Below are 12,891 nucleotides of genomic sequence, written 5' to 3'. Positions count from 1 at the left end.
CGATAACGATTCTTACAGATATCGCATAATTATGCTAATATGGGTCGGCCGATATTAACAGACATCCTTAGTTTTATATCTATTTTTAAAAATTAAATAAATAAAAGGTTCATTTTTAAGATCAGTTAAAATACGTGTGTCTTTTCTGCCTTTTGTTTTCACCCGTCGCTAACTCACACTCACACTGGCGTCACATCGCAGTGTTTTCTTAACAACATTTCCTGGCCCTAAATCCTCTTCTTACTTCCATCGATCCAACAAAGGAAACATTTAAATGTGGAATTACACTGTGGCACGTGTCACCACTTTCCCACAGCCACCCACAGAACATAATGATAGCACCAGGCTACACTGGGACAAACAGGAACCTCATATGTTAGCTTTGATGTCAGGAGACGGTGTAAAACGACTCACTCATTATGTGTGCGCCCTTCAGCCGTTCTACCAGCGCCGTTCTGTAGATTAATATAAATACTACCACAGCATCAAATCCTTTAATATGCAAATGGATGCAAAGCTGGAAGTGTTCCATTCAAGTCGCTGCTTATTTTCTCTGTGTACGAAGGGAATGGATGCAGCAAAACTAAGACCCCGAAAGTGGAGCAGAGGAAGCTGTGAACCGACTGTGCTGGATGCAGAAAGACGTCGGGCTGAATGGAGGTCTGCAGGAACATGGCCCCGATTCTCACTGCAGTAAATGTGCTGTTCACTGCTTTAAATTCTAGCTTTAGTTTTGTGTTTAACTTTGTTTAAAAAAATGCTACATTTAAAGGAAAATCTTACATCATACAGTAGGTGATAGATAGAAATAACCAATGTGAAATGGCCGAAACAATAACCAACTTCTACTCTATTTCTACGGGTCTTAAAACATGGCTTTGTTCTGCTATCGTACGGTTACGTCCGTTACTTCGATCTATTTCTGATGAGAGAGGATTCTTCCGTAGAGTCACTCCTGAACCAGAGGAAGAGGAAGAGAAATGGTCTCGACTCATCACAGCTGTAGCTGTGGGATAAAAACAGTGACCGGAGCTGATGTAGGTTCTGTTGCTCTAATTCACAGCTGCTACATCTGGACCTCCGAGGCCAAATCAGTCACGTCCTAATGACGACTACAAAAAATTAAAAAAAAAATCAAATCTATACAATAAAACATCATGATCGTGAAGAAGCGTTCGAACCAGAAATTACATCAATATAAAATAAACCGTGAGGCTCAACCTGAATGATGTTGGATTTAGGGGAAGACCATCAGTTACCTATGGGAATCAAACCGGTGATCTTTATGATATAGGGCAAGAGCACTAACCGCTCCTCCACCGTGTTGCCTAATACAAATTCATGGAGTAAAATGTGTTTTTCCTATGTCATCATAAGAACCTCAGAGAGACAAAGCTGTTTCTCAACACCTGTTAAATCTGTTAAGTGAATAAACGAAACACAAATCGAGGACATTTTCAGATACTACGCTGGACCTCGACGCAGCGTTCTGAATTCCCCACAACAGTTGAAATCAATAGAAAGAATTGATGTGAGAGTCATTTCAGTGATTAAGCAGCAGCAGTCACAGCAGATACAGCAGAGATGTGACCCAACTATTCAGTGGACTGTGTGTGTCAGAGGAGAGAGACAAAGACAGGGAGACGGAGGGGGACGAGGGGGGAAGAGAGAGAGAGAGAGAGAGAGGGTGAAGGTGCAGCAGTAGTTCTAGTGTAGAAAAATTAGACAGGTCATCAGGTGAGGTTCTAAAGAAGGAAATCTTCAGTTTCAACAGCGTGAGTGATAAAAGTGGAGTCAGAATGTGCTGCGGAGACGAACCAGAGCAGGATGAAGGAGGGAGGGAGGGAGGAAGACGAGAGAGAGAGAGAGAGAGGGTGTTAGAGAGGAAGGATGGAAAGATGGTGACTCATTCCAGCCGTGGTTAAGATTTGATTTATTTTCTCTGTCTTTTCCGGGTCACTCACACAGTAGGTTCGTTAGCACTCGGCGTCTCAGACGAGGCGTCATTTTAAACCCTCTAATTTGGTGGTTAAACATTGTTGTAGAGTCGAGATGAAAAAAAGAAAATGTATTAACAGGCGACAGAACTTACCCAATGACAACAATGACAAAATCCAGCATGTTCCATCCGTTTCTCACGTACGCGTTCTGGTGCATCACCAGGCCGTAGGCAATGATCTTCAGGAAGGTCTCAATGGTAAAAATGATGAGGAACGCATACTCTACTGTTTCCTGTAGCAGACAGAAAAAAAACAAACAAAGGATACGATAAATAAAGCGTTGTAGTCAGAATGCTAACATTTGTTTCCGTCCCGGGGCGTCTTTAACCCTCTGCTGTGGACGCTGTTAATTCAGAGCCCCAGCGTTGTGGGCCGCAGGGCTCGTTTTCCCAACCATTAACTGCAGATAGTGAGAAGCACTTGGCCCAGATGAGGAGGCACGGCTCTTCTTGTTACTAAAGTAAAAGGTTGAGTAAAGCTAATGGCTGCAGCAGGACGTTCTCAGGCCCCGGGGAACGCAGCGAACTGAAGGATTCATCAGGGTATGGAGGGAATGTGACGGACGGACAAATGAACCGTTTTAAACACATTTACGGACAAAACAAAACGGCCGCTGCAGAGTAACAGGAAGTGCATGCGGTACAGGGAGATAAATATTCAGAAAATACACAAATATCAGTTTATTTTTAAACGAATAGTTTTAACCTTTAGAAAATGGGCATAAAAAAAAAAACAACAACTGTTTTTTTTTTTTGTATTTAGGTTTTGAAGGAGCATCCACCGCTGGCTCATTTCTTCCAAACAAAATGGGTCATGGTTAACAAATTTAATAATATAATAATCCACATCCTTAAATTATCTCAAGATTGGAACAAATACAGAAATAAATATAATCTCAGGATTGGTCTTCTAGTCTGGGAGGCACCTGTAGTTTCTAAACTAGTATTTCATGATGTATATTCACTGTATGGATTAGAACAGAGTACGTTTTCACACACAGCAGCCTGTACGTAGCAGTAATCCATTCAAAGCTTCTAAATTGTCCAGCTAGTGTGTAGCACGTCACTCAGAATAAATCAGTTCTACAAACCACCGGTCTCAAAAATGCTCGTAAATGAGGACAGAGCCAAAGCTGGGGGGTGAGGAGTGAAGGGTGGTCCGGACCCTAGGTGCTGTCTTCACCACTTTGTCTTGGTTGGCTCTCTCCACTGACAGTGTTTGGTCTACAATAACTCTGAGCACTTTGATTTGTGTCAACCTGAGAATCAGCGAGAAAAAAAAAATGACACAGAATAACTAATCTTTTTTTTTTTATTTTGTCATGGCCAACGAAAGTTCGAAAACATCTATAAAATCTTCCACAAAAGGAAGAATACACTGAGGCGACGGAAGAAGAACGTAGAACTACCTGACCTAGAGGAAGGCACGTGTGCCGTCTGTTCAAACGGAAAATGCAGAAAAAAAAAAAAAAAGCCCACAGAAACAAACTCTGTGTGACCGACTGTGCTGACGCAGCTCGTGTTCTGCTCTATTTATTAGGCCTCTGTGTTTAGGTAACAACGACACTGACGCAGCACACACGGGAACAGAGAGAGGAAAAAAAAAAAGTAATTATACGGTTACATATGGAAAACAGAGGGAAGATTAAAAAGATCGGTAACATGGGTCGGAACAAAACCATCGTGACCGGACATCGTACGATGTCTACGACAGAGTAGACCTACGAAATGGACATGACCTCCTGTTGGCTTTGGTAGTAAAACCCCCAGATGACTCGATGACCCTGTGTTTAGTCTTTGAAATGACCTAAGACAGGGAACACCGCTGTGGAACATCGCTCTAATTTCATCGTCCTTTCTGCGAGTTATTCCAAGTACGACTGAAATTAGCATCAAACGCCGATTTACAGGAAACCGGATGAATTTTAACGTTGTTTTGACTTGTGCTTCAGTCTTGGGATCTTAAATGATAAAATCTGAAATGTATTCATTTATACAGATGATTCTTTGATTTTTCTAGAGTCCATTACAGCAAGCAGATTGTGGCGAGTCAGCATCTTACTGCCCGGGGGCTCCTGACCAATGGGACGACCCGGGTCCCCCCCCACCACCACCAGAGGCAGCTTGCAGCACCCTGACCTACGCAAATCGATCAGGATTTAAGAACTGCTGTCTCTTCAGGTTTGTGTTCGACGCCTGAAGCGACCTCCCCAGGGCACAGGTCTGGGCAAAGTAATTAAGTAATAACGTCTTAAAAGCAATTTTAAAAAATGAACAGGAAAACATTGGCAGAGAGGCCCACGATAATCAGATATGAAAACAGGAGAATAAATAAAGGTAAACCGGTGAATCAGGGGGAAAATACACAAGAACAAGTATAAATATCTGTGATAAATCCATCAAGAAAAACTGCACTTCATGAATCAGCTGTTCATTTGTTCCGTTTGCTGTGTGTGACTCTCCGTATGTTGTGTTTCTATCATAGATGCGCTTTCATGCACTACACACAACCCACACACAGCTCTGCGTCTCTCTCTCTCTCTCTCTCTCACACACACGCACACACTCAAACAGAGAGCAGAGAGGAAGTGAAGCACACATTCAGAGTAACATGCAGAGACAGTTTTAGTGTGAGCCACAAATGAGCAGTTACATTAAGTGACTAAATACATACTACTTCCATCACAGCCCTGTGAGCCCACGGTCCAGACATTAGCACTCGTGCCAGCCATTACACACTCACTCGCTCGCTCGCTCGCTCAGTCACTCACTCAGAAACACACACACACACACACTCTCTCCATCAGCTGCACATGTTCAAATGAACGCTGAACTGCGTGTGCGACACAAACGCGCTCCTGAATCAAAGCGACGTCAGCTGCACAACTTTAAAGGGAAATTAATGTCAACGACTTCCTGTGGCCTCAAGAAGACACTACATCGACGAGGAGTTAAAAATAGCAAATTAATTCAGTGACTCCAGTCAGAAGATGGAGGAGTCGGGATGAACTAATGGTCTCATTGACGACAACCGTTAGGCTAATGGTTAATGATGTGGTTACTAGTTTACCTTCAACATGTTTTCTGCCTTAAAACTAGGGATGTTACGATATTAATGTACGAGTTTCTGGCACCAGCTTTCTGCATATATTCCCCTCTGATTATTAAAATAGATTAATAAAATGAGGTACAATGCTGCCACCTAGTGGATGAGCTGCAATACTGCCATCTAGTGGGGTTCACTTTCACATAAAGCCGTTTTTCCCCAAAACTATTTTTACAGATCACAGATCATTTAGGGAAATCCAGTCATTGTGTTATTGGGTTTTCAACCGATAACGATTCTTACAGATATTACATAATTATTGCTAATATCAGGCCGATATTATCGGACATCCCTGGTTAACACTCAGATTAAGAATTGAATGTCTTATTCAGTGGGTAACTGAACATCCCCTTGACAGATGCTATCAAATGCTATCCTTTAGCACTTTAAAGGAGCAGTAAAAAGAAATCGTGTAAAATAAGATAAAGATCCGTGATCCACGTAGCCGCGTCTGCTTGGCCGACTTTAAAATATTTTTTTCAGCTGAACAACGTTCCGCTCTGTGTCAAAACGTCCAGCTGGCTGTCGAAGTCCAGTTCAAGAGTCTCAACAAACACAGATTGCGGCTTTGGTGAATAACAGACTCGTGTTCGCCATTTCAACACTTTCTGCGACAGTTACACCTCTGGATAACAGATGATGGGCTCCACTGCGTGAATCTGTGAATCTGTCACGTACTTGAACTTGTGGCAGAAAATCTGCAGGTTGACAGATGGTGATTATTAACTGTGCGACCAGGACTTTTAGAATTCAGTCGAGCTACGACTCGGAAACACTTACCGAGTTTATATACTTCATCTTGTGACACAATTTAACTGCATGTGCAGGGAATTAACCCAGTTTATCCCATTATTTTAATCTATCAGTGATCAGATGGTTGACATAAATTAGCAACTGCTATTTTTTTTTTTTTCAAAACTACGTAAACCTGCTGTGATCACTGAATGATATATTGAGCTAAAAATTTTTTTTTTTTTAAAAAACAGTAGAACTACATCAACCTGCTGTGATCACTGAATGATCTATTGAGCTAAAAGAAAAGTTTTTTTCCAATAACAAGACTTTTAAAATGTCCAGGCTGCATGGGTAGAGGAGAAAAATATTTTTTGACCTTACACCCAAACAAATTTGGACAAACTGTGTCCACTGCCTTTATCCCATCTTTAAAGAAGAAACAGTAGACTTTACGGGTCCAACACGCAATCAAACTGTTAATGGTCCAATCAGAAGCCCAACCTTTAACCACTAAACCACAGGCTTACCCATGGCTGAATACAGGAGGCCTGCGTTCAGCCACGGTTCACTGACAGAGTCTGTTTATGACACAGCTGCCGTCCCGTCGTCCCCGTACATCCGACCCCTCCGTCACGACACTGGGGTGTAGCGTGTCTGCATAGCTCCGCCGCCCTGTGATACAATTCGATCCTCGCTTTACACATCACATCTGTTATGCTCCCGGTCTCGTGTTTCATATCAGTTCTCATCCACCTGTGAGGCTCAGAGCAGAGGCACGTGATAGGGCAATCTTTCCACAGCATTACCCGCTGCCGACCGCGGAGAAACCACAGCTCAGCGTTTTGCTCTTTCGTTCTGTAGGAACAGTGTGACTCTTTGTGAGGAAAACCACAGCCAAGGCTGGCACACCTGCCCTAAAATATATTGAACTGTTCAACCTCTGCTGCAAAATGAAGAGACTGCATTATTTACCTGCTACTATATGATTTACTGTTGACAACGCAGAATAAAGCCAAAGAGCTGCGCAAGCAAGGTAAAAACATTTGTACAGCCGAACACAAATGAGTGTAAAAAGAAACACAGAAGACAATACTTCAGCCTGACTCTCACACCTGTGTCGACCAGCGTACCTGTCTGCAGCCTCGTATTAACAGCCTCTTACATCACATCCTGTTTGATCTGAGTAGTCCAGGGGTAAATAATAATAATAAAAAGTACAAAAAACGTACATTAGAAAATACCTCATATTTAATAAAATATAATTTTACAAAACTTCAAAATTCATCAAGCAGGCTGGATTCAAACACCAAACGGGCCGGTTTTGGCCCACGTGTCGTGTGTTTGACACCCCGGCGTAGACAGTGCCGATCCTGTAGCGTTCACTTTTTCAATGTCTGTGTTTAAAGGTGTAGTAAATGCCACATTACAACGCTGTCGCAAAATGCTGACAACAGCTGTCAAAACAGCCTCACTGACGGTTTCACGACGGCAGGAGCAGACACTCCGACCAATCAGAGCACAGCAGGAAGTGTCTAATGTTTGAATTAAGACGTAAACACATTCTAAACAGGTCTTTGCTTTTCCCCACTAGACCGACGCAGGGTGACCAGTGGGAGTGGGGGTGGACCCAGAGTTATTGGTCAATCATGTTCTTTAATCATTTCACTTCCTGTGACACTGCTGTCCACACACTTCACAAAAACACAATGATGTCATCACTTTCGAGGTTTTTTTCTTTTGTCATTGGTACAGGCGTATGAGCTAGGGTTGTCAAAATTAGCACGTTAATGAATTAGGTAAATTAATTAAATTCTAAATTTTGAGAACAATGACATAATGTCCGTCCAATAATCCCACTGTCCGTCCACAGAGTCTCCCTCTAACTCACAGTCCGTGCACGTCTTTTTACCCAAAAACCTTCCAGCTAAAAATACCATCTCAACACGCAGCGTGCATTTGTGCGTTCTTCAACTTCAGGTCCGACGCCAGGTTTGTATCAGACAGATACCTCAGTGAGCGCAGGGCAGTGAGAAAGTCCACGGTTGACAGACACAACTGTCAAAAGGACGGAGGCTGTGGACTGAGGACAGGGACTTCACTGGAGTTTGGAGAGCAACGTTCAAGAAATTCATCATTTAACTGCACGAGAATAAACACAATAATTGACTGCACATAAAATTGTTTTCCACACTGCTCTGTCCCACTCGGCTAACGCAGCCCTGCTGTGAAAACAAACACCCTGAGGTCAGCCCTCCAGGAGGTCAGACTGTACACGTTACACCAGACCAGACACACTTCCACCCAAACTTGGAAACATTTCTTTCATTTTTTGCAGCTTCACTTCTGCAGTGGAGACCACATAAAGACATTTCCACCCGTCTTAGTCGACAGACGTGCTCCACGTCTCTGCTCAGACAAAGACTCAAAGACGAAGATCATTCACGACCGTCGTGTGCAGACGTTGAATAAACCACACATGAATCATTGAACACCGTGGATGAATTCTTCTCACGTTAGAAACACATTCTCCACCTACAGCTGTGGAACAATGCTTGCAACACCACAAAAGCCATTATTCATCACACAGAGAGGGGAGAAAAAAAATGCACAAGGTGCACGCAGTGCTGCAATGACGAGATATTTCTAAAAATAGAAAGCTGAACAATAAAACTATGACAAGACAAAGCACCAGCGAGGATGTTGGTGATGCAGATGATGATGCAGATACTTCATCTACTGCATTCGCAGTTGTTTATGTTTTTTTTTTACATTAACCCCTCCTGCCCCCCCATCCCCCCTTACAGTCCAGTCAGAGACGGACTACTCACCAGATCGTGGTTGGTGGAGTTGGAATCGTCTTCAGGGAAGGGGACGTAGACAGCTAAGGCCATACAGTTGGCAAAAATAGCAATTAATATAAAGATATCAAATGGCCTGGTGAAGGAGGTTAAGGAAAACACAACAGTTGATGCATATACACACATCAGCATTAGATTAAGAAGTTTAAAACTTTTTCCAAAGCCACAAGTTTTTTTTTCCAACATTGCATTTTCTGAAAAATTATCAACTTTCATTTTTAAAATGGTATAATATCATGAGTTTGACAGAAATAAAAAAATTGAAACTGTCACAATGTCATAATCACCTGGTGGCTATGGTAACGTTACACGCACTACGTTGCAAACAAATCCTGATACCTGATACAGCGACTCCTGCGTGAGGTTTTCTCTCATTTCAGAAAACACAAGAAAGTGAAATGAATCTTTTCAGTTTACATTCGGTCTGATCTGATATTTATATCTGACGGCGTGTTCTGAGAAAACAATCCCTCTCAGCAAAAAATAAATAAAAAATAAAAATATGGTATTGTTGACATAATACTGTGGAGTTTTGACTTACTTTTTTGGGGAAAGCAGAAAAAAGCTACGACATCAGGAATATAATATTAAATATTTCATCATGATTGCAAACTAATTGCACCTAAGAAATGACAAATATCTGCTCTATACTTTATGCACATTTCTGTTGACTTTTACAGCAACGGTACAAAAGTAGGACATAAAGTACTTGGTCCTAATGTTCTCCAGAACGACCTCGGAGTTGCTGCATAGACACTGTAGTGTGTTGGAGTATAGCTGGAGAATTTCTCAGTAATCAATTCTCAGTTAGCAATACTGCAGAGGCATGTCCAAAGACTGGCCCGGGGGCCAATTGTGGCCCATGATCAAATGTTATGCGGCCCACAGCCTTCGTCTTAAAATGAAATAGAAATTTTTATTTGTAATTCATTTTAATGGTTTAAAGAATTCCAGGCAGAAATGTTCAAATCCAACACTATTTGAGAAATAACTTTGGACATCCCCAGGTCAGGAGGTCGACACTGTTCATTTCTACTGGCTGCTTTTGGTGGGAGTTTATTTAAAAATAAAGCTGCATTATGTGTAATAAAAGAGCAGATATTTTTGGGATTTAATTCATTAAACCATTTTTTCTGTACCTGTGTGTTGATATCAGGTTAAAACTGACGGCCCTGCTGGAAGGTTTACCTCTCAAACAGTTGTACCGACAAAAAGATTTGAGATTTTATCTGCACAAAAGTTTGGTCTAAAACAGTCAGACAGCTCATCAGTCACTGCAGTCCACATGAAATGATTGGAACATAAAAGGTTCACTGTTAAAGGATACTTCCACTCCACCAGGCTGATGCAGGCCCTGCGTATGGGGTTGTTGAGGTTGAGGCAGAACAGAGCCCTTGGTGGTCTGCTGTTAGCATTGCTGCCCTGTTTTTTGCTTTTGGCATACTGCTGCCGCTTCTTCTGTGCCAACGCACCTACTGGGATAGCAGTGGACGCCGGGGCGGACTGAGCAGGTGGAGCGTGCGGTGTGGCGGCCGGGTCCGGAGCAGGGGCCGGAGGGGCTTCTGGGGAGGTGGGAGCTGGGGAGGGGGCGGGCCTGTTGGCGCTCATGGTGCGGTAGTGGCTCGGTGAGGAGCATCCAGCAGCATGGATCTGCCAGTGTCGAGAAGGATGCTAGCGGAGGGCAGAGTAGTCTGACCGATGAGCTGGCACGTCACCAGGCAGAGCCACTCTGGTGCTGCTGGCATAATTTGTCTCTGGGAGGAGAATAAAGGTGAGAAGGTGGAGTTAGGAAATTCTTCAGAAAATGTGGTTAAGAAAAGTGGTGAAGTAATTGTTTCACTGCCTGATGACGGAGCTCTGATTGGCCCCGTGTCTGTGAGACTTGCTTACTACTCAAGTCTGATTATGACCACTCTTGACAAACGGTAATATTATTCTGTGCTCTGCTGAGAGGCACTTCAGTGCTCAGAAAAGCTGTTTCATGTTCTTGGATTTTTTTCCTTGTCATTCTGTTACCAAATAAAGGACCAAATACAAAAGCCACGTCTTCAGAACAACAGTGAATTAACTGAATATTTATCCCCTTATCCTTTAATAACAGTCTTTTGTCGATCAAACATCATAAGGATGGAGCAGATAATAATAATAATAATCTGCTTGTAAACCTGCTATTGGCATCTACATACATTTACTGTGAACAGTTTTAGTTAGTTTTTCTTTCTTTCTTTCTTGACTTTTTATGGACCTATCAAGGAATATGTTTCAATGGCAGAACCCAAATCACTTGTTTTCCTCCTCCTCCCTGGGGCATCATCAAACACACTGTAGCAGAGTTACAAACACATATCCTGCACAGCTTTGCAGCTGTATATATGCTACATATCCATGCGAGAGCAAATGGTGAACGGTCTGTACTTTACATGAATATCATCCTGATGACCATTCAAAACACTTTACACCACAGACAAAAAAAAATCAATCTCAAAATCGCTCTTGGGGTTATTGGACAACTAGAACACTTTACACCACAGACAAAAAAAAACTCAAAATCTCAAAATCGCTCTTGGGGTTACTGGACAACTAAAATACCTACCTGTAACCACGGAGTTGGACGAAACTGACAGTATTTGCCCCAGGACGTACCCCCTACAGTTTGAAGTCCTACCCCTTCAGTAATAATAACATACCTTACATAAACACTGATGGTTCTGAGAACGTAAACATTTCCATCCAAATCTTTTGACTTTTTACTGCGACTAATTAAAAACAGCTGAGATTAAAAACATTTTGAATGATTCATTAATTGAATTAAGCTGCAGCCAATCTAAATGATCATCCGTTGACAAACCGCCGCTCCACCACCGTGTGACCAACAACAATTCACATTCACACTTGTGGTCAATTAAGCGTAAACAACTAATTGAATCTGCCACAGTAACCACACCCTTGGGCAGAACATCATCAATTACCACCAGGTTTTGAATAGTGATCGTCTTACTGTAAGGCTGGAACACTAACCACTATGCCACCGTGTTGCCCTAATTTTTTTTTTGTTTTTGACATCAATGTGGATGGGCAGCTGATTTAGCCTGGAAATGACAGTGAAGACAAGCAGCTTATCCCAAAACAAAAGAGCAAAGGCAGAGCTGCCACTCTCAGACATCAGCTGTGTTCTAAGTCCTTGAACTGGCAGCAGGCCCCGGCACAGGAACACGAACACATACAAAGGTCACATTGCAGTAATGCCTCAATGACAATCACACAGAGTAGTACTACACACACACTACAGTCAGACTCTGGGTGTTTTTTCCTATGTGACACACACACAAACACAGCGCATCTTCAGCTGTGGAGCAGCTTTAACCTACATCTTGTCTGTGTAGCAGCACGTAGCCGTGGCTAGTGCGAGCTGTGAGGGAACAATGCGCATTAAATGCGTTTTTTTTTAAATGAATTGCAGTACAATGGCTTCGACACCGTGGGCGCAGCGTCCGTGGTTAAAATAGACAGAATTATAACGTTTCCCATCTTTGGGTCACAACAAAACAGCCCTCACCGATGCGGGTTCCTCACACTTCTCCTTGGACGCCACCACAAGGTAAAGATGTAAAAAAAATAAAAAATTAAAGAATTTAAAAAATCACCCCCCCCTCCCCAAAAAACAGCGGCTATGACAGATGACAGCCGGGATCCAGGACACGCTGCTGGTGGGTTAATTCCATTCAGTGGTGATGCTCCGGCTCTGACAGCTGAAGGACTGACCAGGTCCACATGACCCAGGATCGGGTTGTAGCAAAGGTGTCGTCCTGAAAGTGTCCCGGTCACCACTCACGGGAGTCTGTTTTCGGTTCACACTGTCCTGTCCCCCTTAATCTGGATCCGCTAAATCAACATCCGAGAGGAAACGTGTCCACGAAGGTTCTGGAATTAATGACAAAGCAACCGAGCTATGCAAACAAATAAAGGACGTAGGTGTGTAAGTGTACGTGCATGTGTGCGTGTGTGTGTGTTAGTGGGGGTGTAACTTCAGTGTCGTGTATCGTACTTGTCTGTGGAGACCTCAGGATTCAGGTCCGGTCTTGTCCCTCTCCGGGTCCAGTTCTTCGATACGGTCCGGTCTGAAACCATTCATTTAAGGACACGCACACAGAGACACAAATCACACAATAACCCACACGGTCAGTGGCCGCCGA

At 42.9% G+C, this 12,891-nt stretch overlaps 1 protein-coding gene across 1 annotated transcript in view; it reads right to left on the bottom strand.

Moving 5' to 3' along the window:
* Positions 1-12,376, bottom strand: part of cacna1da (calcium channel, voltage-dependent, L type, alpha 1D subunit, a) — a 45,241-nt gene extending 32,865 nt beyond the window's left edge. Inside the window, exons 1-4 of the mRNA XM_025060107.1 lie at positions 12,255-12,376; positions 10,026-10,452; positions 8,669-8,774; positions 2,093-2,232 (exon numbers count right to left, since the gene is read on the bottom strand). Of these exons, the coding sequence (XP_024915875.1) occupies positions 2,093-2,232; positions 8,669-8,774; positions 10,026-10,306 (527 nt within the window). The 5' untranslated portion in view covers positions 10,307-10,452; positions 12,255-12,376. The remainder of the gene's footprint in view (positions 1-2,092; positions 2,233-8,668; positions 8,775-10,025; positions 10,453-12,254) is intronic.
* Between the last annotated feature and the right edge of the window lie 515 nt (positions 12,377-12,891).

This window comes from Cynoglossus semilaevis, chromosome 11, assembly GCF_000523025.1.
Source record: "Cynoglossus semilaevis isolate Cse_v1.0 chromosome 11, Cse_v1.0, whole genome shotgun sequence".
NCBI lineage: Eukaryota > Metazoa > Chordata > Actinopteri > Pleuronectiformes > Cynoglossidae > Cynoglossus > Cynoglossus semilaevis.
Note: the sequence above shows the minus strand (reverse complement) of the source record. Positions and strands in the feature narration are given on the sequence as shown.